A 25,568-nucleotide genomic window follows, 5' to 3' on the forward strand; every position below is an offset into this window, starting at 1 on the left:
GAGACAACTGGAGTATTCAATAGCAATTTCAACAGATCCGCTTAACAAATACACCAACAGATGTCTCCTTGGTCAATGAACTGTTTCTCTACATAACCCAACTACATACTAAATAAAATTAAGTATCAACTCTGAGTGGTAGTTGTGGGAATACTAGGTAGAGAAATGGATAAAATTATACTTAAAAACAAACAAACAACAACAACAAAAACTTGGGCCTGATTTGCTTAGCATGTGTAAGTGCCTGGGTTCAACTATGACACTAAACATAAAAAACTTAACAAGTTTAGACTGGGAAGGTTAGCTAATACGTGTACTTCCAGATCTTCTTGACTTAAAATTTTCTCATGTAATCAATGAAACCCAGTTGACTTCTTTCAAAGGTAGGAAGCAGTATTGGGTTGGTTTACATGCCATTTACATACAGAAATAAAACAGAGATACATGTGTGTATCAAGAGAACTGGGCTAGAGATGCGCTCAGAAACAGAGCTCACTGAGGAAACGTAAGGACCATTCCAGCACCATCAGAAAATGAAGCCTGCGAGATCAAATGTAAACACAACAATGCTAGCATTTTTGTCTTGAAAGATGAAAACTTTATTAAGAATTTAATATTAAATAGTCAAAAGCTAGTTGAATAGCATTTTTCCTGTTGTTTTAAAACTACCAATATTAAGATTCTCAATCCATTAGCTTATATCAGAAATGTGTGAGAGTACTAACTTGTTTTGATGGTTTTCCACATATGACATGTGTTTGCAGTATTAGGAATACGTACCTTGCTCCAAAGATCTATATTCATTGACCTGCAGAGGGCAGCAAAGGATTAAAAATAAACCCAGAGGTTCAAAAAACAGTAATTACATAATGTAATCTGTAAAAAAATAATCAATGCCTTTAACAAGTAAACAAATAGCAAATTCAACTATTCAAGAAAAGCAACTCTGAATTTTTTACAATGAACCTTGGTTTGGACAAGGATCACTAAAAAGCCACCCACCTCTCTATGTTGGGGTCCGAGTCTGAAAGAGCAGGCTCATCTGCATGGGCCCCAAGCATCTGACTCACTTGTAATATAGTGAAAGCAACCACCTTGCCTGAGTGATCGAGCTACCATCACTCCCAGGTGCGTAACTATGTCACCGGATGCAACTCCCTGCAAAGGCAAGGTAGCACAGGACACACAACCTGAAGCGTAACAGGGGACCACTGAGAGGTGCTGTCTGTAAAAACTGCTAGGGTCATAAGACAAGGTTATTCCAGATTAGAGAAAATCTAAAATAAATGGCAATTATTCATCCCTGAATAGGACCTTGTACAAAGAGGGAATAAAGTATGAAAAAGAACATAAACTTTAAAAATGAAATCATCAACTATGTTAGCTACAAATAGCCCAGGAATGCTTAACTTCCTACAGTTGTTAACTGTGCTGAGGTTACAGGAAATAATATCCTTGTCCTTTTGGATTACATACTGAAATATGGAATGGTAGAGGATGGCCAATTAAGCTCAAATAATTCAGAACCCACCATGCTACAGACAGACAGACAGACACACACACACACACATGCGCAGACACACAGAAGTGTGCACACGCATGCACACATGTGCTATAACAGACACAAAGGCAGTGCAAATGGTGAGACAAGAAACTGTACTCTAGAGGGTATAATGTATGTGGAGTCTTTGTTTTAGAAAACCTGAAATCAATTTAATGAAAGACAAAACTTAGCCTTGAATATGGCTTGTTTAAATGACACACCATTTTCTAAACAGGACCACAAGTGAATGTAGGCTCCCCACAACCTGTCCAGCTGTAAATACTCAGCTTGTGGTAATTAACAGTACTAGGAATGCCTGTTTCTCAGGATAACACAGAAGGATACCCTCTACTACACATGAAAAAACAAAAACAAAAACATCTGGTGTGGAAGCAGATTCCACCTGGACTTAAGGAAGAGAGCCTACGGGGTAAAGGTCAAAGGGCAAGCAGGGTGAAGGGGCAGTTCCTGTGCACAGCACCGAACTGTCCACATGCCAGGTGCCAGCACAGCACCGTCTGCATCTTTTTAGTGTAAGGCACTGATGCACACTCATGATCTGTCCATCACGAATGTAGAACACTGCCTTCCCTCTCCATGCCCTGTACTTGAAGCTCAAAACTACGTCGTCCATGGGAACATTGTCTTCCATGTTTGAAGAAGGCTATGGGAGCTTGCAAAGATGCCTATATTTAGTCTCAGGCTCCCCAAGGCCCGACTCTTGAGCTTTCCCACCTCCCCAGAAGAGGCTCAAGCCTGTCAGTCTCCAGGGACCTGGCAGGAGAGCTGCACTACTTCCCTCCCTGTCAGAACAGCAGGTGGCTCAGGAAGGCAACATGGGACGGCAAAAGACCTGCAGGGAATTTGCAGGACCACTGTCAGTATGTCCCTAGACTCAGGGGACGACAGTCTGTCTGTTATATGATACATTCACCTTTCAGTTGAACTCAGATTCCCCTGAATGTGCAAGAGAATTCACAACTAAAGATGCAAATGGAATTCCCCCATGTCCTCACAACTGAGAAAACCCTAGAACCATTTTGAACCCAGATAGAATGGCTATGAATCTTGGAGTTTGCCATCTAATAAATTAACAAATAAGTCTTGGTTCTGTTTTTTGCCCACAAAGAAAATAAATTTCTGAGAAGGCAGAACTTGTGAAGACAGTTTTTTTCTTTGTTTTGTTTTGAGGAACAGGCCTGAAAAACACACTGGCACTATTTCTGTTAGAAACTGACTGCAGGTTTTAAGCAAGTTTTTACTAGAGCAATGATGGAATTTGAAAGGACAATTTATAAGAAAACATTAACATTTTGACTGAGTTAATGGTCATGAGATATCTGGGTGACAAGGACCACACTGTTGATAGCTCTCCATCAATCAGCTCCTCCTTTAGAATCTGTAGGTAAAACTAGAAAGGGAGCTAGAACAGATAGGCTTTCTGAAGGCGTCTACAATAAGCCACCGATAGAAAAGACTATGACTCAGAATGATCCAGCAGGACCAGGGAAAACACAACAGGCAAATGTCATCTTCCAGGGCCAAAAGCTGTTAAGACTTCAGTCAGCTCAACCTCTGCCCCAGGTACACTGCAGGACATACCTTTAAGGATTTACATTCCTACCATATTGGCTTAGCTTTACAATGCAAGTACCTCCATGAGTCTAGAATTTTTGAAAATGCCATTCAAACTGACTAAAAAATATTGAGATCAAAAGACTTACTGATGACCCAAAGTGTGAGTGAAAATGTTCTTCACACTTTATTACCAACACAGTAAATGTTCCTTCTGAAAACCTGGTTCTACTGCAGGTCTACCTGCTCAGGTATATTCTATGCTCTAAAATCCTATTATCTTCATGTAAGTGTGTATATATGTGCAACACAGCTCACAAAGCAGAGTCAAAGGACAAGTAGTTCAGGGATGAAGCTCTGGTCACTGGGCCTCTGAATGATTTTATCTACTGAACCATTCCACACTTTCTCAGATTTGATCTTTTTCCCCCAAAGCATGTGTGTGGTGTGTATGTACTTGTTTGTGCAAGTGCAGATGGGTGTGCATGCTCATGTATGTATACCTCCCAGCACTGGAGTGCGGTCACCACACATAAACTGGGTTCTAGAGATCGAGCTCAGACATCAGGCTTGGCAGCAGTGACTTTGCACAATGGACTTCTTAAAGTAGGGACACCAGAGCATGGACTATGTGAATGAGATGACAATATATTTCAGGTGCCTCAGGGGAACTGATATTCTGAAGAACACATGCCGCAATGTCCAGTGGTGTCACGTCTACAACTTAGAGTAGCTCATCAATAAGAAACCAGTGTGTATCTGCATTCAGCAGAAATCAGAAAGGCAGTTAGTAACCTGGGAAACCATGGAAAAGGAAGGCAGTAATTCACATTTCTTTCATTTTTCCGTGACTATTTAAAAAGTAACAAAACTGGAGAGTGCTAAGATATGGCTTGAGTTTCTTGCCAAGGGTACACATAATGGAAGCTTGGCTCTCACTATGGCCTAAGGTAGGACACAATGGACATCCTTCATCACTGGGCAATTGTCCTGAGGGATTATAGTGCCTCTCCTGAGTTTTTTGCAAGACCATGTTGTCAAAAGTGTGAGCTCTCTGGCTGCCTCTCCCTTGTTCTCCTCATGATGTGAAGTGGCATCCTGTGCTCCAGCCCAAACACTCTCACCAGAGCCAATCAACCCATCACACACTTTTGAACCTCTCAACAAAAGCTTTCTTCTCCTGCATCTCAATGTAGTAATAGACAACTGAGGGACAGATGAGGGAAAGCTCATTAATTGTCCTTAAACATATAATAGTAAAGTAGTAACATACACATAATAAAACCATTAAAACTGAATGCTCAAAGAGAACTCTGAACATGCATGCCATTTCTTTCTGTGCATCCCTCAGAAAGGGGAATGGAAAGGCTGCCCAGACCCCCCAAGGGTGAGAGCTTGTCTCGAAGGCAGTTTCCATCATTAGCAGCTCACAAGGACAAGGAGAATCAGTCCAATGACAGAGAATACTTAGGCTGATAATCTTACCTCCTAAAGCCTAGAATTAAGCTGCCTCTTAATGAATTAAACGAGAAAGGCAATGTATTCGATTCCACTGTAAAACAAAACAAAACAAAACAATTGTGAAAACATCTCAAACAAACAAAATGAACCACACTGAGCCACATGGATGTGTTTACCTACCTTTTCACTTTCAACTGGGAAACATTACTTAAAAAATAAAATGTCTCATATAAAGTTACTTAACGAGGCAATATACACTTGTAACAAAACATCCTTTAAAGAATTTTGTTTTCATAAAGTAGCAAATCCATACTTATTCCTGAATATAAATAGCAATAAATTAGCAAGGTGACTTTTATCCTTCCTAAACACAAAACAAAGTTGCTTTCCAAGAGCTGTGATGGGGCCCGGTGAAATTTGGTTTTTCATCCATTGTCCCCCGCGAGCACTGTCTGCACCCACAGTAATGCAGCAGCAGCCAGAGGACAGGCCTGACTTCGGCTGCACACGTCTCCACTGCTCCTCTCGCTGTGCATTCGCTCTACCCATCAGTCTACAGCCGGGAATGTCTCAACTCATCAGTTAAGCTTCATTTTTCATGAAAACCTTGCCATAAATACTTTAAAAAAAAAAAGTATTGTTTAGTTTCACATGGCAGAGGGCCACTGTTGGCATTTCCTGAACTTGTTTATTGCTTGCTTACAACTGTGTTAAAATGGTGCGCTCTAATTAACTGAGCCCTTATACTGTATGTAGCATGGCAGTTGAGGGACAGATTGAGTGGACTGAGAAAAATCCACAATAGAGTCAAGTCTTGAACATGATACATCGTGTATAAAGAGTAAAATCTTTAATTTTTAAAAGGCCGTGGAAAGAAAATAATTTTTAATTCTAACTCAAATTTATACATAAAATACTCCCACATGAGAAGTGTTTTAAACCAATTATAAAACCCTTGGACAAGGAGCTTAAGTTTTCCATTAATCTCATAACATTTAGGTATTTCATTGAAAAAAACTAAGAATAATTTACAATATGACCAAATTTGAAATAGAGACAACACATGCCTCTCAGCAACCCTGAGCTTTGCCATACCTACAAATGAAAGGTTGTGTCCTACACAAATATGACCAAGAGAAAACACCTATTCTTCCCCACGATAATATTTCTGTGTACACCTAAGAGCTGCCAAGGACAAACACCAGCAGCCACGGCTCTTCAAGGACCTTTCAGTCTAAGGGGAAGACCGATAAGAATAAGCTCTGGTATTCTTTGGTCTTAACTCTCTGGCATCTTTTCTTTTAAAATGAATGTAATAAACAGCTTCTTACAAAATACTTTGGTGCTGGAGAGATGGCTTAGCAGTTAAGAGGTTGCTCTTCTAGAGGACTTGAGGTTCAATTTCCAGCACCTATGTGGCAGCTCATAACTGTCTGTAACTACAGTTCCAGAACAATCTGCCACTTTCACACAATCGTGTGTATGCGTGGTGTGGTGTGATATGGTGTGGTGTGTGTATGTGTGTGCAGGTAAGATTCCAATGCTCATAAAATAAACATAAACTTAAAAATTTGGTGCTATTAAAAATAATATTTCAAAGAATATTGTCAAATGTTTTTTCCTTAAATGGTGGCCAGAAACATCCAAGGGAGCTGGATGGCTGCTGCCTGAGTACTTGACAGTTACTTGTGAGTGTGAGTTGAAGAGAGAGGAAAAGAGCCCCAGGGTGTGCCCTTCAGAGCTTACCCTGCACTAACGTTCCTGTCTTCATCTTGTTACCACAGAAAATCCATACATCATGTATATACCAGAGGACACAATCAACACTTAGAGAGTAGCTGGCTTTAGTACACAATCACTGAGTACCTCTCCACACTGGCTGCTGAGCCTCGTCCTATCAACAATCTCTACTTTAAATGCCAGAGCATTTCTACAGAGCTTCCCCTATACACTCTGAATACACAACAATCAAAGTTTAAGACCAAAACTGCTCTGTGCCAGACAGAGGTAAACCGTTAATCCTGGCATTCGGGAGGCCAATCTGTGAGTACAAGACCAACTAACTCAGCCCTGTCTTTTAAAACTCCCCAAATAAACTAACAAAAACCTTTCCCCACAATCTGAATGCCTGACAAATAATGTCATGAGCATGTTAAAAAGACTTTAAAAAACATTTCTTTACTCAAAATAAAATAAAAGATGTGCAGAAAAAGACAAAGTTAAAGTCAGATTTTGTTTATGGCTATTTGCTTCCCTGACTGTGCCTTTACAGACTTTACTTAAGAACTGATACTTTTCTTTGTTCAGGGAGCATGGGCTGTGCTTTGTTACCTAAAGCTGGGAAACAGCTTCTACTTACCAGTGTCTCAGCACATTCCCACAGTCCATCTTCAAGTTCCTTATTACTTCCAAAGTAGCCACAAGCTCAAACCATAAACTGGATTCTCAGTATAACCTTAATAAAACCTGAAACTATTCTTGCTCACACTGTATGAGGTGTCATGTATATACTGAAATCAGCACCAAGTCTATGTCTTATGTGGAATACTTACAAAAGGACAAAATGTTCTGTAAGTTCCCATTTATTGCTTCATTTCTCACTTCAGCTTGAGCAAACGTAGTACTTTTAGGTAGACAGTTATTTTCCTGGGGATAAAGTATGCATCAATAGTAAAACACTTCAATAATAATAGCTAGCACTATTTTGATATGCCACTTCAATTTCCTACAATTCATATTTTTATCATCATATACCAAGATAATCTGTTATCTTTTTAAAAAATAATCTTCTAGGCAGGTGTGGTGTACACACCTTTAATCCCCTCACTCAGGAGGCAGAAGCAGGCAGATCTCTGAGTTCAAGACCAGCCTGGTCAACCGGTTGAGTTCCAGGACAGCCAAGACTACTAGAGAAGCCCTGTCTCAAAAACACCACACAAAATACCGAAACCAAACACACACACACACACACACACACACACACACAACCTCTCTCCATGCTAGAGTGAGTGCTAGCTCCTGAAGAAGCATTAGCAGCACAGGTGACCTGCTTAATTCTACTCAAGACAACAATGTTCTCATCTACAAGGCTTCAGCACAGAACAAAATGGGAGATTAAAAGAAATAGACACTTTCACTTCATGGCTATGGACCTTTTGTTTGCAGGAATGTCTGTGTGGAGTGTGTGCGCCTTGTGCTTGCAGAGCCCAGAAGAGAGTGTCAGATCCACTAAAACTGACTGGGTGCTAAGAATCAAACGTGGCTCTTTGAAAAGCACTCTTAACCACTGAGCCATCTCTCCAGCCCCATTAAAATGGTGTTTTGATGCATGCAGCAAAGGAAAAAAAATCAAACTGATTTAACTCCAAATGGCTGGTTTATCACCTGTCCCAGCATTAAATAATTTAACTGTATGAACCAAAATTTAGTTCAAATGTTTTATATAGTACAGTGTTACAAACCACCCTGATAATTTAAAGCAAAGAATAAAAATTATGACATATCTATAAAATAAAATGTCACACACGCATTAAAATGACTTGCAGAATTACATATTACTATAGGAAGACAGCAAATAAAAATGTAAGAGAATGAATAATAGCCACTTTTTCGAAGAGATTTCTTAAGCACACTCACATATGAAAAGAAAAATGTTAAGAAAAAATAATGATCTAAAAAAATAAGATTATCTCAAGAAACCACTTATGGATGAGTTATACAGTTACTGATAGTAGTCTCCAATTTATCAGTGAATGACAAAATACTGTCATAATCTTAAACTGATGAAAATGGTATTTTATTTGTAGCTAAGAATTAAAAGAAAAAACAAACCCTCAGTAATATCATAAGGTCTATTATTTAACAGTTTTAAAAAGTTGTTTCTAAGCCAATAACACTTAACACTAAAATTCTAACAATGAAATCAAAAGGTAATTGAAACAATGATACAGGCAATCAAGACTCGGGTGAGTTTTCAATTTAGGTCTAATTTGCCCCTAAAAGAGGTACAGTTCTGAGCAAACAAAAGTAACCTTAAGGAGCCTGGAGGGATGGTTCAACAGTTAGAGCACTGACTGCTCTTCCAGAGGTCCTGAGTTCAAATCCCAGCAACCACATGGTGGCTCACAACCACCTGTATTAAGATCTGATACCCTCTTCTGGTGTGTGAAGACAACTGTAGTGTACTTATATATAATAAATAAATAAATCTTAAAAAAAAAAATAAAGGGGGTAACCCTGAGACAGCACTGAACCCTCTGGCTGTATTTATGCCAAAAAGAATTATGCAGAAAGTCACTGTTTACAAATAGCTTCTAGCTGTAGACTGCATAAGGTCAATACCCTCTATGCAGGCCTTCACAAGAGAGCTGGTGACAGAGCTCACTTGCCAGAGTCACTTCACTGGCACACGCCAAGTCCTGGGCTTGAGCCCCAGCACAGCATCAACACTCCCCATGACAGCATATGCCTACTGTGCTAGCGTATGGAAGCTGGAGGCAGAAGGTCACAGTTACCAATCCTGAGGCCCTATCCTCCCCCAAACAGGAAGTGAGGAAGGTAAAGACCCTCAAGATACAATTCCCAACTTTAAAATGATTATACCTATGAAGTTGTTTCAAAGAAAGAAAAAAACATTATGACAAAAACCAAGACGGTGTAAGGAACTGTCTGCTCTACAGCTCTTTCTGACACAATCTGTACTACAGACCTGAGGCTCAGACCCACTCTTCCTAAATGTATTTATAGCACTTTGTTTTGAAGTAAGAAAAGGCAATTCTTGTCCTTTTTCCTATGTAATGTGTATGAGTGTTTGCCAGCATTCATGTCTATGTACCATGTGTGCTTAATGCCCGTGGAGCCAGAAAAAAGTGTCAGATCTGGCACTGGAGTTACCAGGTATGAACTACCACTTGGAAATGAAATCTGGATGTCCTCAGAGAGGTTAGCACTCCCACCACTAAGCCATCTCTCCAGAAGTTGGCTCCTCAAGTGACACTCATCTACACCAGCCCTGTGATGGAAGGGTCAAGAAGCATGGCAGAAAGCAATGATTCGAAAGAGATTATGTGTCAAATGCAGAATAATAAATACACCATTAAAGTATTTAGGAAAATTAATGACAACGGTTTCCAGGGTAAGAATGAGGAGGGAGTCTTTTTAATGTTTTGTTTATCAGCACAGAAAATGTTCTTTGGTCTTATGTTGCGTTACACTGTTACGTACACTGACCAGTATATTTATAAAGCCTTAGAACTGTACCAGACAGTTTCCAGTTCTCCACTCAGTGGTGCTGACCTGATAATGAAACATCAGAGAGGAAGAGTGTGTTTTCAGTTAACATGAAAAGCAACGTGTACCTACCTGCAGAGCAGCTCGAGCCGACTGGACATCACCAAAGCATGGAAACACAAAGTTTATATATGTCTCCTGATCAGGATCCACGCCCACCTCGTTCATTATTTTGAGAATATCTATAACTCCTATGAGATAAAACACAGCAGGGCAGAGATAAACTTGGAATCCAGGGAAGTCACAAGGTTTAGTTTGGCTTTTCTCTAAATCAATGAGAAAATTCCCTCCATACTGTCTACAAAGCAAAACACTGCAGCAATTAAAATAATTCACACCCTAGGGAAACAGACATGATTTACCTGGATCACTCCCACCCCTTAACTGTCTATCACAACTTCCATGATCAATCAAACATGCGCACTTTTTTGGAAACAAAATCCTTTTGTAAAAACAGGGCACCTCTATACTACTACCCCTTGAATGAGCTATCACGTTACTCTCTGGGCTGCCCCTCCAAACAACTTCCTTCCATAGTCTTTGCTGTTGTTGAGATAGGGTCTCCCTATATGGCTCTGGCTATCCTGGAACTCACTATAGACCAGGCTGGCTCCAATCCACTTGTCCCCAACTCCAGAGAGCTGGGATTAAAGGTGTGCATCACTATGCCTAACGCAGTCTTTTGTATTCTTATTTTTATGTTTCCAAACTGGAACATTTGTGTTCCAATTCTGAGATTTTCCTCTCATTTATCTCTGACTGCTGAAAATATATTCTAAGTAGTGACTTTTATATTTGTACCACAGAACAGTATGAAGGACTCAAAATAATCTTTTGGAGGCTGGCAATAATGAAATTCCTCCCTCAAATTCAACAGGAATGCAATTGTCCAATTACTGAAGACTCAGTTCACTTCTACCTGACCTGTTTCCTAGGCCTCCTCTCACTCCTTAGTAAATACTCCTGAGCAGTTGCTGGACCGTCTTCCCGCTCGTTTAGCCTGGATGCTGACTGGACAAAGCATGTCCATTCTGCCAGTGAGAATATCTGCTTTCTGGCCTTACATGAAGTGGCAGTGATGGAAACTAAAGGAAACCATACTGCCCTGACTGTTGTAGCGATTCAGAACCACCAGCAGAGGATGTCCAACGGGAGCAGAGACTTTGTGAAAGCTGAGAACACGTTCCTGTACTACTGAGTCAGTGCCTCTAACAAAGCATACGCTTCTGTAAAACTTGGATTGATTTAAAAATCTTGTTCCTGAGAAGACATCCTTAATATAAAACCTGGTGTCTAATTTCCACAGGACAACTAGGAATGTGAATAAAACAATGTGACAGTCACGGAGCAGTGATGGCAGAAAGCAGTATTTCAACAGGCAGAAGTCATTCTGAATGCAGACATACTGACAGCCAGCTACGGTCAGTCACTGAACCCCTTTGGCTCTCAGTTCCCTTGATAATATCATGTGAGCTTCCAAAAGCATCCTCAAAATACCAATGCTGAGATGTGAAGGAAAGACAGATGTAAGATAACAAACAACCTCATTCTTTTATGTTTCCTGTTAATAACTTAGTATCCAACTCAACAGTAGACATTACAATATGGTGAGATCAGGAAACTTAACTGATACACAGACACACAGACATGTGAAAAGTAGGTTTCTACTTATGCAAAGGTAAACCGCACTATTCTGTCCAAGGGTTTGACAGAAAGCTGTGTCCTTCCTGTGATAAGAAATCTATACTAAAGGTTGCCTCCTGCTTCTTCAGCACTGGTACACAAAGAGTTAACCAACTCACATACTGTTTTCACAAAGACTTCTAAAAAGGATTTTGAGACTTTTATAACCAGAAACAATTAGGGAATACTTGTTTCACTATTTCCTCTAAACCAGAAGACGACTATATATTTAAAATAAAATTGCCCTGTGAAAGTCTGCTAAAAGCACTTTTTTGTTGTTTGTCACCCAGTGTCACACTAACAACTCTGCATCTCATTCCACGGCACATTACACCGTGCGATAAAATGAAAAACACCATTTTTGTTTCCCCAAGGGGGAGGTACTTCTGTTAAAAGCCTCTTTTATGAGACTATTCTTTCTGATTACCAGTAATGCAAACCAAAGAATTAGATACTGTGCTCTAAAATTTAATATTTGTTCCATTTTATTCATATCCTATAGGCATCCCATGTGTACAGGGAAAAGTATGCTAAATGCCTAAATGTACTTAAGAAGCTAAAAGACGGAGCACTTCTGCCCTTCAATCAGCAGGCTGTCAGGTCAGAAGCACCACTTCACAAGAAATGCAAGTTTCTGTACCTTCCTGCTGCAGTCCCACAAAGGAATGGACACATCCGCCACTTTATGAACTGTCATATGTAACTTTACTACAGCTAGAGAAACCATTTACACCTACACTCACAGCCCGAAAACTTAAGAGATGAACTACAAAATGAAAGGAAACAAAGGTGGGAAAAAACCCACTTCAGTCTGATTTAACACAGTTCCAGTTTCTCAAGATCTCATTCTCAGAAGTGTGCTTTTAAAGACTTCAAACACTGACTAGTTATCACCCCATAAAAGGCAAACCTCACCTTGAGCATTTTTTGTTTTCTGATGCCCGACAAGCAACGGCCAGAAATAGTGAGTTCGGATAGGAAATCCTTCATCCTTCAAAGCTTCCATCACTGCTTTTGCCAAAGCTGGGGGGAAAAAAAATCCCAAAACATGTCACAGGCTACCTCAGAGACACTTCTTGATGTCGGTCGTCACTAAGAGAATACAGTACCAGTCTTGTTGGCTTGCAGAGCACAGTGCAGTGTGAACTGGAGTGGAGAGCTGTGCACCTTGGCGGCCCTCAGCCTCTTGCAGTAGTCCATCAGCTTCTCAGCAGGCTACGGGAAAAGACACCAAGTCAACCGATGGGCAGAGCCTGACCACTCGACTTTCTGCAACAGTCAATCCCTTTGGTAATGAAATCTGAATTTCTCCTTTCTATCTAGAAATCTTCAACATTAAAAAAGGTTTATGCTGTTTACAGTCATTCTAATCTCATGAATTTCTCCTGTTTTAAAGAGTCTCATTTCAGCGCTAACTACCGTCTACTAAGTGGAAACAGCAGATACCGTATCCATAGTCACGCAGTGCCGCAAAAAGAAACTGCCAAAATCATTCGAGCTCTCTTCCTTGGACAGGGGTAATGCCAACAAAACCTGGAATGCAGTGTCTTCTAACTTCTCAGTGACCAAAAGCAAAATGAGGTTCATTGCATCTGCAAAGAAAACAAAGATATCTTTTGTTACCAAACTGAGCAAACTGTAATCAACACTAAAGAAACAGTAGCCCAGAGACATGGTTCAGCAGAGAAAGACACTTGCTGCCAAGCTATATGAACTGAGTTCATCCCCAGGAAAGATCTGATCCTACGAGTGGCCCTCCCTGACCTCTACACATGCCCTGTGGTATATAGGCACACCCAAACACACAAATAAAGAAAAATGTCTACATTTAATTTTTTTAAAATTAAGAACAGCTCTGTCTCTAGGTGAAATTGTCCTTGCTATCGTCACGGGGCACTGCCTCTTCACCTCCCATAGTCCACTGCTGTTAGGGAAGTAACCTGGTTCCCTGGGAGAAACAGGAATCCAAGTAGTAACAAAAGGCAGGTAGATAAAGATTCTTAAAATACCTGGAATAGATCTTCTCTCATAGGTAATCTTCTCCAAAATCTCTGAGACATACTGAGGATATCCAGCCTTACTAAAGCTAACAATAATCTGCAAGAAGTCACGGTCCATAAAATAATGATCCGACTTTTCCACTTTCTCCAGAATCTAAAGATGGTTGAAGTAATTAGAATGAAAAATGAGAAGTATTAATGCTAAATAAACAAGACTCAATTGCCCAATCCAACAGTAACTGTCACATATCAATCAATATCCAACTAAGTTTTCTTGGACTATTACTCTTTACAAGAAGTCTTTAAAACAGACACAGGCTATGTTTTTTGCTTCACATAAAATGTAAAACAAGTTCATTTAATGACCTCATTATTGACTTGCAGAGTGTAAATCGTACCTGCTTAACATGGTCAATGTCACCCTTCTCAGCATATGCGTTCAACAAGGCCAGATATGTGTCTGGCCCAGGCTCAATGCCAGCCTGTTTCATCACTGTGAGAATATTTTCTGCATTCTCCATATCCCTGCAAAGTATTTCAAAGAAAACATAAGATTACTGAAAACAATCACTCAGCTTAAAATATGAGGCCTAAGCTTCTTAAATCAATCCTTTTAAATACTTACAACTATACCTCAAATGAACAAAGACTCATTAAACTGGTTACATATTTCTGGAATACTAGCTGTCACCATAAGCATCTGAAATATTTACAGGTACCCTCACCCCTTTATGTAAAATTATATAAGCATTAATTAAGAATCCCTTACACTAGAAATGCAGGACACAGCTTCACCTAAGAACAAAGTAGACTTGAGGAAAATACTTCCTAGATCAGTAAACTATTTATTACTTCAGATCAAGCCCCATTTTTAACACTGAGTAATTTTAAATTCTGTATAACAAATTTCAGGGGAAGTCATAAAAACTCAGTGCGCCCCACCTCATTTTAGAGTGTCTGGAAGTGTGACTAGACAGGTTCTGAGTTCTCTAAAATAACCTCCTAGAAGTTAAAATACAAAACCCAGGTGGAGTTACCCAGCTCTTGCATGCCCTGTGACGAGAGCACTGAACACGGCCTCTGTAATCGGAAGATCCTTTGTTTTCATAAATCCAAGGATCTTGCTGCAATAGAGAAGGGACATTAACCAGAGCCTTGCTATTATGTGTGTATAAACTAGACCTTAAGTTATTTTGTTTAGCATAGTATATCCTCATTAAAACAAAACAACAACCAAAAACAACAAAGAGAAAAACAGTCCTCTTCTTAGAAAATTGTAATCCTTGAAGAATCAATAGTTTGAATACTCTTGTTACAACTACTAAGTAAACTAGAAGTGTGACCTGGTAATGAGGCACTTACTGGCCTGTGTGAGAGGCCCTGGGTTCAATCCCTGGCACGGGGCAGGAAGGGACATCTATATATTGAGTTAAAAAATAAGGGTGTGTGTTTCAATCTACTCCTTATTTCTAGGCTTCAATATAAAATGGCAGTAAACTTTATGTAAACAGAGAAATACTGCAACTAATTTTACCTGAATCAGTGGGCAAAATAATATTTCTAACTTTTATAAACGAACACTTTAAAGGCCTGATAAAAGTGCCCTTAGGACATAAGTTTTTAAAAGTAAATCCAGCTTTGCATAACAGTTTATGCCTCTGTTCTGACCAACTAAATAGCTATTCTTACTTCTTTCCCTTTTATACAATAATATTTTATTTTAATCATTTTCCTAAATTCGCTACATTAAAATACTTCTGAAATGATGACCTTTATAAAGAACAACTTTTTTAAAAAAGTAGATCCACCTTAGGATTATACAATTTATGACTCTACTTGTGTAACCTATGTGTATAGACGATGAGATAGTCTGTTGGGAAGGAGCTATGGCCAAGCCTAACAACTGAACCCAGAATCCATGATAGCTACAGCCGACTCCTGCAAGCTGTGCACACACTTGATTTCCACACTTGTACACACACATATGCACGTAAACACAAAATAAATAAGTGAAAATGAAACTAAAAGGTAGCCCACATTTATAGAATACACACCTGGCACCTTCAATGTCCCCAACGTTACAATAGGCAGCAATCAGCCTCTGGTATGTTACCTGCAATGAAATGAGCTGCTTAATATTTTCACGCATAAAGACTTTTTCTAGAAAACAACAAAGTGGACATGGTTACTCAGAACCACAGCAGCAGCTACCTACTCGATTTGGCTGAATGTTTGCTTCCTCCATCTTTGCCAGGAAGTCGGTAGGTGAGAATTTGTATTCATTTTGAAGATAAACTTTAAGTAAAGCATTGTAATGACTGACATCGTACACGACACCTATAGATGAAATTTAAATCAAATGTTTAGAAGAGCATTTAGCATTTACTAGTAGAGCTACATTCTGCAGACACTAATGGGCTAATGTATGAAACATAGAACTGTCTCTATGTGAGAACTCATTAGCAATACCTCTGTATTTAGAAGTAACAGAGGCAGCCTGGAGAGAGAGCTTAGCAGTTAAGAGCCCTCTCTGCTCTTCCAAAGGTCAAGAGTTCAATCCCAACAACCGCATGGTGGCTCACAACCACCTGTACTGGGATCTGATGCCCTCTTCTGGCCTGCAGGCATACAAGCAAATAGAGCATTCGCACAGCGAGGGAAACGGCAGAGGCATCCTATAAAGCAGTCCTCACCCCGCTGCAGATGAACTGTGACTGTAAGCCTTTTACAAAGGACTGTTGGCAGTTTTTCTTTCAGCCTGCTAGCGTTATTTAGCCATATTCTAGCATCCTTGTCTTCTTCCTATGTGGATACTGCCTATGGTGACATCTGTTAGGACAACCACTCAGCCTATCCTACCCACAAATGACACCATGGCCATCCTATCAGTTTAAGAGTGGTGTCCAATATTTTGGCAGTACAGTATGACTCTGACCTACAAATGTCTGGTTGTATTCACAGCTATCCTGGGTGTGTGTGACCTTATAAACAGGCACCACTACAGGGAGTCAGATCTCTTCAGTGTTTTTAATAGGGTGTTATAGTGTTAGTCAGATCCATAACATGATTGTGCAACAAAAATACCACAGAATGTTCTAAAATATATTTTTAAAAGCATCAACACTTATTTTAAAAAAACTTAAGGGGTGGGAAAGATGGTTCACAGAAGGTGGGTGGCTTTAGACCTAAAGTGTAAAGCAGCTTCCTTCCTACTCTTCAAGCACTTAAAAATCAGGAATAAATACCAGCTATCAAGTGGCTTTGAAATTATTTATCGTTTAATATTTAAAATATTTTCTTTTGGATTCTTTTTAAGACAAAGTCTCACTATATAAACCAGGCTGACCTCAAATTTATGGGATGCCACCTGCCCCTGTCTCCCAAGTACTGGGATTAAGAACATGTACCACTATACCCCAGCTGGTTCAAAATTTTTAAGTATTATAAAAAGGTATCTAGCCAGGCATGGTAGCATAGTTTAGTCCCAACACTGAAGGCAATCATTCTCTAAGAGCAAGATCCACGTTAATGTCAGGACAACTTAACATAAGCCTGTCTCATAGTAACAGCAAACCCAGCATGTACAATGTAAAAATTATACACGGTGTTTGTCACCCTTCCAGACTAGAAATAATTCAATATAGCTGATACATGCACACAGGAAAATGCACTGTTTGTGGATGATAGTACACTGTGCATACTGTTCAACATCTTAATTTTTTGTCTGGTTCACCAATATGTGCAGATTCATGCTATCACAGAATTTCCAAAATTTTAGAACTGATCTCAGTGAGAGGCACTAGGACTGTCCAGCGCCTTGCTATGTATAAGGAGCTACAGTAGAGCTTGCTCCCTGGTAGTTGAGGTCTAACAATGCTCCAGGACTGTGGGGTGAGTTACAAAGTTACAACCACAGCCCAATGCCTGTTTTCTCACTTATCAAAATTCTAATTCATGATATGAAAACTACTTTAGTCTTAACACCCCTAGATGTCACTATAACTCACCAAATAAACATACTGCAAGACAGTATTGAATCAAGTCATGATAAAATAAGCTTTTAATACTTATGTGAAAAATACTTTCAGTGGAACAGAAAAAAAATACATTTTTATGCATGTCACGTACTAAAACAATCATACCTAATTGCTGAAGTTTGTCCCATATCTTGTGAGCAAACTCTGTCCTCTCTGCAAGACTCAGTTCAGGCAGGAGTGAGCCACAGCTGCGCAGCAGAAGCAAAGCTTGATTACTCCCAGGGTTACCTGTGCACAAACAGTTAATGAATTACAGGTGACAGCCCCAATAACATGGAAGCAAGTATCAAAGCTTAGTCTGAAGCTTATAAATGATCTGGGATCTTCAGCCTTTTCGAAGAGATCAAGAAAACATCCCTTATCACAGCCTACTGGCTCAGCAAAGACAAGACAGTACCCACACACCACCCAATCCACAGCACTGGTAAATACTACAACTTAAGTTTTAACAGTAGTCTGCTTTAAGAAGCCTAGGGTTATGAAACTTACATAATCTGTAAAACTGAGTCCAAAGAGAAGCAAAATTTTAAGCAGTATTTGCTACATGTCAAAGGCTAAGCTTCTTGGTGTCTTATGAAAATGACAAAAAGCAGGTAAGGACTCATCATTATCAAATTTAAGTTCATCTCCATGTCCTCGAAAATGACTTTAATATTAAACAAAAATAAACTCGTATTGTATAATCCCATCTATAAATACATCCAGAGCAAGTACCTAAGGGTGCAGGCAGAAAATACACTTGTGGGTGCCGAGGACTAGAAAGGGTGAGAAGGGCTGGGGAGGGTGACCATGGAGTGGTGACAGCTGAACAGCTCTGAATGGATGAGAGGTTCTGGTCCTTCAGTGCAAGTGACTGTAAGTGTCATAGGAACTCTGCTCTGTACCAAAGGGACACGCCCACAAACAGGCTCTGAGAGTTTATAGAATCGTCTTTAAATGCACACAAAATTATACATGTTGGTCCACTGCCTTTGTAGTTGTGATGTGAGGGGGAAAGCCTGTGAATAAAAGGCCTGCAGCTCCTGTCAGACTATCCAAGATCAAAGTGATCTTTCTACCTGTTCAACAGCTGACTGGTACCTGTCAGTCTTCACTGCAGTCACCTCAGGAAAAGCTGACACCACACAAAGAAAGAAGAGAAAGCCTGGCGCCTTCTACCTCGGCTTAGCACTGAAAGCAACTCTAGAAACCAGGGGAAGCAGATGGACGTTTTTGTTTGCTGACTCTGAAATGAACTCTAAATAAAATATTTTCATGCTACTTCAAACTGCCTGGATGAACTGGAAGGGTGGCAGGATGAGTCGCAGGTAACACTTGAACAATGTCATAGTCACAGCTGATGCTAATATCAAATGATGCTCTCCCCAGTGAGCTCCAGGAACTTGTTACAAACTTCAACTTCCTACAGAGAAAACTCTCAAATACCTGAATAACATGTGCTCTCAAAGACTTTCTGCAGAAGCCCCTTGGTAATGCGGCCTGTCCTTCGGACAGAATTATCCAGTCTCATTAGAGCCCAATCAAACTGATTGCCATTCCTTCTCACAGGAACAGGCTCCTCTTGAAGATCCTTTTTTTCAGCAACAATGGCATACAACCTGGCTTGGCTCAGTAGCTCTCTGTAAAATGAAATAAAATTAGTAATAAAGTAAATATATTGTTAACTACACAGGGCATCAGTTGTGTGAAGTTTATACCAAGTTCTGGTAATTGCTACATACTAAAACTGCAATAGCAAAGATACAATAAACCACACACACACACACACACACACACACACACACACACACACACACAGTGCTTCTGAGTGGACTGATAGATACCAATATGAACTCATCTCAAACTAAGAAGTTAAAATTATGTTTCCTTAATAAAGGAAAATGAAGCAGCTCATAACTAACTCCTTTCTCATCCCTGTGAGACAAGAGGTCAAGGTGGGCTTCAAACTCTAAAACTACCTTCAGGCTTTTTTCTGGGTAAACTTATGGTGGCCGTAACGAGGCTGCTTCCTTATGAACCTCACTAAGTCCGAGGTGCCCGCTTTCATGGCTCTGCATCAGTCAACATGCTGTTTGAATACTTCCCTTGCTCTTTAAAATAGTGACCATCAAAAACAGACTGCACTCTAGGCTTAAACGTTATTTTTAAAGATGTCATAAGAGATTAGCTAAAATCAGAATAATACATTGAATAGACAATCTTTTGTTTCTTTTTTTCTTTTCCTTCTTCTTCTTTTTTTTTTTTTCTTTTTTTTTTTCTTTTTTTTTTTTGAGACAGGGTCTCATTTAGTCCAGGCTGGCCTGGAACTTCCACTAGAACCAACAATAACTTTGAACTTCTATTTTTCCTCTTTTACCTCTGCTGGAATAGCAGGCCTGCACCACAGGTTATCTGGTGTAGGGTGGGGCCCATGCTGATCAAGCACCCTACAATCAGAGCTATTCGTCCCTCTAGAAGAAGCAACTCTCTTTAAATCAGCGTTCTGATATTGCAGTCTAATATACAGTGGAATGTTCTAGAGCATGCTACCAGTGGTATTTCATGCCATAGGAATAAATGCTATACTTAATTTACAAATGTCAAACCTAAAAAATACTCCTTACTGTCATAAATCTTTGATTTTTACAGGCTTCCTATGAACTCAATATCTTACTTTTTAATATATTCTTGGAGATCTTAATTTTAGCTGCCACTGCTATACTAATATTATGCCTAAAAATATTAAGTCAAGAAGTATTTTCAGGACGACCACATTCTCTGGCATGTAGACTTCTTACCAGTCAGTGTGAGCTAAGTGTGTAAGTCATCGATGGAGCATGTGTTTAGCATGCAAAAGGCCCTAGGTTCGATCTCTTCGGCCCCAAAGACACCATTTTCTTACCTCACAAATTGACTGTGTATGTGGCATCAAAAGCTCTGTCACATGTAAACCAGAGTCTGTAACTGATACTGGAATAGAAATTATACCACTGACCATCATATATATGGAAATAAATCAGAAACTATGGTGGGAGGGTTAGGGATATTGCCAGATAAAGTGATATCCTCTGTATGTGAGTGCATGTGTGTAGCTGTGTTAAGTACACATAATTACTTAAATGATATGTTATCATCCAGAAAACAGAGAAGATGCCTATTTCCCCCTATTTATCAAAAGCCTCAATGGTTATTTGTTACTATAATAATCATCAAGAACTACTGATAACTCAGAACGTGCAATCATTCGTATAATACAGATCTTTTTGAGCAGTCAAGTTGAACTTGCTGACTTCTACACAACTAAAGTCGGAAGACTATCAAAGAGCACACACTTGTTCTACATCCTGACTGCAGTTTACCCATTCCCCTCCTCCTCTCCTCCTCGTCCCACCTCCCACACCTCCCCCATCACTCCTGTTTCTCTTCAGAAAAGAGCAGACAGGATATTAACCAGCCTCTGGCATATCCAGTAACAGTAAGACTAGGCACCTCCTCTTCTATTAAAGCTAGAGAAGGCACCCCAGTAGGAGGAAAGGATTCCAAGGGCAGGGAACAGGCAGAGACAGTTCCTGCTCCCACTGTTAGGAGTCCCACTGAAGACCAAGCTCACAACTGTAACATAGGTATGGAGGGCAGAGGCCGGTCCCATGCAGGCTCAGTTGGCACTTCTGTTTCTGAGAAGCACAACTTTTTGACAAATTCTTCTATTTTTTAAATTGGATATTCTCTGTATTTACATTTCAAAAGTTATCCCCCCCCCCAGTTGCTTCCATGAAAGTGCTCTCTCTCCAACCACCCTCTCCACCTCAGCGCCTTGGCATTTCCCTACACTGGGAAAATGTGCCTTCACTGGACCAAAGGCCTCTTCTTCCTTTGATGCCAGACAATGCCACCCTCTGCTGCAACTGGAGTCATGAGGCTCTCCATGTGTACTAATTGGTTGGTGCTTTATAGTCCCTGGGAGCTCTGGAGGATTTGGTTAGTTGAAAATGTTGTTCTTCCTATGGGGTTGCAGACCCTTTCAGCTCTTTCAGTCCTTTCGCTCCTTCATTGGGGTCCCTGTGTTCAGTCTGATGGTTAGCTGCAAGCATCCTCAACTGTATCTGTATGACTCTGCGGGGGCATCCATATCTGGCTCCTGCCAGTAAGCACTTCTTGGCAGCAATAGTGCTTGAGTTTGGTAGCTGCAAATGAAGTAGAGGCACAACTTTTTTTTAATGGAGCTTTAAATGCTAGCATACATTAGTGTGGTTTAGTAACCTGCCTTGTAAAAGCAAATTAATGGGAAAAAATTGATTCTGGACTGTGCTGTTGTTTGCTTCTACAAGGCTGGTGACTAAACCAGGGTTTCCCATATGCAAAGTAAACTCTATCCTGACATGAACTCCAGCCAGAACTGACTTTTAAGTCAACTCAAGCACACCTAGAAAAAAACAAGAGCTTCATATCACAATGTGCATGCTGTCACAGGAAGAAGAGGGACATGCTCAGTTGGTCAAGCTGGGTCCAAACAAGTTAGGAGCCCACCATTCAGGCCTGCACAAGCTGATGCATTCTTCCTCTAAATTCTAATGCTCCAACTGATGTAACCATAGAAAGAGACTATATCAGCTCATGCAACTACCAATGGTTGCAGCTTCCTCATGTTTTAAGGTAAACATATTCCAGTTACCCATGGATTTTCTCCAGTAAAAAAATCGGTATTTGTTTTGGCTTTGTTGTTGCTGTCTTTTTTGTTAATAATGGTGTAGCAGAGAGTATACATATTTTGAAATACATGGAATGAATGAATGAATGAATGAATGAATATGTGGACTAGAGGATTAACTTGAACCACTCGATCATTTCTAAGCCTGCACCATTTTCTTAATGGAATGATTTTTAGAAATGCACAGCTCACATGCATACACCTTCCTCTCCAGTTTCCCCAACCACTGGGCCACATTGGTGTCCAGCATTTGCTAGAATGACAAACTGACCAGTGTTAACTGGTACCTCTCTTTCCTGGATAATTTTATATCAACTAGACACAAGCTAGAATCATCATAGAGGAGGAAGTCTAATTGGAAAAAAAAAAAAAAAAACCTCTATATAGATCTGGCTGTAGGCACATTGTTGACACATTTTAATTAGTGATCAGTGAGGGAAGGTCTATCCTGTTGTGGATGGTTCCACTCTTGGGTCCTGGGTTCTATAAGAAAGAAGGCTGAGCATATCACTGAGGGCAAGCCAGTAAATAACATCCCTCCAAGACCTCTGCATCAGCTCCTGCCTCTAAGTTCCTGCCCTATTAGAGTTCCTGTCCTGATTTCCTTCAGTGATAGATGTCGGATGTGAAAGTGTGAGCCAAATAAAAATAAAGCCTTTCTTCCCCAGCCTGCTTTTGGTCAGCTGACGCTGGAGGTTATGCTCAACTCTGGGTACAGATGCCCACACGGATGGGCCCATTTGATGCCTACAAACACTGTTACAGGACCCTACAGAATGCTGTCACCGTGTCCTGTGGGGCCCTTTCTGGAACCAGAACACAGAAATGTTCACACATATGTCAGACACATCTATCTTCTCCCAAACCATCTTTCTTCATGCTATTCAGGATCCTGAAATTTTTTTTTACATTTGTCACAGAAACATATCAAGTTCAATTGAATGCACTGTGTATTAGTATGTTAGATGGTGAGGCAACCTTTGAAAGCCTTTCAAACTTTTGGTTGTAGTAATATAAAGAAGAGGAGCGAGGGCCACTGATAAAGTAGAAAGTCTCCGCTTTAAAGACAGTGACAGATGTCTGAGCTGGAAGGCACAGTGAACGTACTCATCCTAACACTCAGGAGGCTGGGGCAGACAAATGCAAGACCGGGTCATCCTCAGCAACACATCAGGACTAAGGATGAACAGAGTCCTTCACATAACCTGTGTGAGTATCCCACCGAGGCTCAGAAGTCCGTAGGCCAAGTAAAGAACACTGGACAGGACGTGTGGGTAGGAAAGCTTTGAATGAGAAGTTTTCCCAGTAACCTTGTCCTCTAACCTCCTCTATATGCAGCCAGTGTGTGTGCTTGTATCTGTGTGGTGGCACACAGCTTTAACTTTAAACTCAGTATTTGAGAGGCACAGTCGTGTGTTCAAGACCAGCATAGTCTACATTGCAAATTACAGGCCACTCAAAGTACATGGAAGAAGGGAGGGAAAATAGAGCAGAGAGGTTAGGGAGCCCACAGCTCCGCTGCTATCAGTGCTTGCTGCTCTAACACACGACCCAACTTTGATACCCACACTTGGCAGCTCGCAAATGTCCTAACTTCAGCTCTGAAAGGATAGGTGTCTTCTGGCCTCCACAGATACTGATGTGTGTGAGTGCACAGACACACAGAGACAGATGACAGACACACAGACAGATATAGACACACAAACATATACAGAAGATACAGACACACACTTTTTAAAGAAAGAGGAAGGCCTTCCCCAATGCCAACTTCTTTATTACCATACTTGTAGGCCTCCAAAACTATGAAAAATAGTTTTTCTGCTCCTAATAAATTTGTCTCGGACACTCTCCCTTTTAGCCGAACCCTCAGGAAGGAGCAGAGACAGCTGTGGTGAAGGGCAGTGGCCGCACCAGGCATACACACAGTACACAGATCTACACACAGTACACAGACGTTCACACACACACACAACTAAACCAAACTGTTTCACCAAGAGGACAACAGCGCTCCCTTACAAGAGCATTACTCGTGAGAGATCGTGCAGTAAGTCTCACCCTTCCCAACAGGATGGTCTCAGCATTACATGTACGCAAGGATTCTCCATTTCAGTAGGTTTATTTTTTTAAAGATTTTTTAAAAAATCACATCTACCTCTTTTCATATTAACATTTTGCTTAAGACAAATAAAGTTATAAAAATATTAATTTAAGGGCCCCAAAGATGGCTCAGTGGTTAACAGCACTGGCTTCTCTTCTAGAGGAAATTCAATTCCCAGCACCCACCGGGCAGCTAACCATCTGTAACTCCAGTTCCAGGGGAATCTGATACCCTCTTCTAGTCTCCATGGGCACTACATGCACATGGTGAACAAAGACACATGTAGGCAAAGCACCATTTACATAAAATAAAACCAATTTATTTAATGTCAGTTTAAAATTAAAACCAGTATAAACAAAATATCAAATATATAAATGGTAAGTACTCTGAATGGGCCCAACAACAAGTAAAAATCTGTAGGCCCTAGGTTTGGGCAACACTAAGAAAATGTCCCTAATGGGCCGGGCAAGTAAGCTTAGCAAATATAATCAAAACACTCGTTAAAGCATTTCTCCTCTTTCAACCAATCAAAAGAAATCCTAACACCTCTTTTCAAATCTAAACTGTTTACTGTGACAGCTGCATGACCTAGAGAAAGGTCACCGCCTTCCTAAGTATTAGATTCTTCATCTGCTAGAGCTATATAGATCAGCTCAGGGGTGAAGCCATGGCCCAACACACAGAAGACCCTGGCCTGTTCCCCTACACACACACACACACACACACACACACACACACACACACACAGTCTACCTTGTGAAGGGAGGGAAGGGATGTAACTCTAACCCTAATAAAACAATACTCAACAAGTAATTGCTGTCTTCTTATGAAAAGCAACAGTAAATGTGTAATTTTTAAACATTTTGTAAAATTAAGCTATAATAATGTTTCTCCTTGAGTATCACTGTAACACCATTATTCTCCAAAGTCTTGCCAAATTCAGCTTTCTCCCAACATGGCTTCAGGCCCCTAGCAGCCCCTCTGTGCTTGCTCCAAGCTGCTCTGTCCTGAAACAGCAATCTCTTTCCGTCTTCACGTCCCTCCGTGCCAGGCTTCTCCCGTAACTTAGTCATGGCAGGAAGTGCTGGGGAATGCATTAGCCAGGTGTGAAACCAAACAAGGCATGTTTGTGAATCTATACAATTTAGAATGGCAGGGACAAGACTGCAAAGCTCTCATCTGGATTTTATATGCA

At 40.4% G+C, this 25,568-nt stretch overlaps 1 protein-coding gene across 1 annotated transcript in view; it reads right to left on the reverse strand.

Annotated features, from left to right (window-relative positions):
- Window positions 1–25,568, reverse strand: part of LRPPRC (leucine rich pentatricopeptide repeat containing) — a 76,123-nt gene that overhangs the window by 45,213 nt on the left and 5,342 nt on the right. The window contains exons 2-15 of the mRNA XM_080914794.1: window positions 19,014–19,207; window positions 17,694–17,816; window positions 15,767–15,888; window positions 15,606–15,664; window positions 14,589–14,675; window positions 13,950–14,076; window positions 13,561–13,705; window positions 12,998–13,143; window positions 12,661–12,766; window positions 12,467–12,574; window positions 9,941–10,059; window positions 7,132–7,225; window positions 4,604–4,670; window positions 781–808 (exon numbers count right to left, since the gene is read on the reverse strand). Of these exons, the coding sequence (XP_080770920.1) occupies window positions 781–808; window positions 4,604–4,670; window positions 7,132–7,225; window positions 9,941–10,059; window positions 12,467–12,574; window positions 12,661–12,766; window positions 12,998–13,143; window positions 13,561–13,705; window positions 13,950–14,076; window positions 14,589–14,675; window positions 15,606–15,664; window positions 15,767–15,888; window positions 17,694–17,816; window positions 19,014–19,207 (1,525 nt within the window). The remainder of the gene's footprint in view (window positions 1–780; window positions 809–4,603; window positions 4,671–7,131; window positions 7,226–9,940; window positions 10,060–12,466; window positions 12,575–12,660; window positions 12,767–12,997; window positions 13,144–13,560; window positions 13,706–13,949; window positions 14,077–14,588; window positions 14,676–15,605; window positions 15,665–15,766; window positions 15,889–17,693; window positions 17,817–19,013; window positions 19,208–25,568) is intronic.

The sequence above is a fragment of the Micromys minutus genome (assembly GCF_963924665.1).
Source record: "Micromys minutus genome assembly, chromosome: 3".
In the NCBI taxonomy this organism is placed as follows: Eukaryota; Metazoa; Chordata; class Mammalia; order Rodentia; family Muridae; genus Micromys; species Micromys minutus.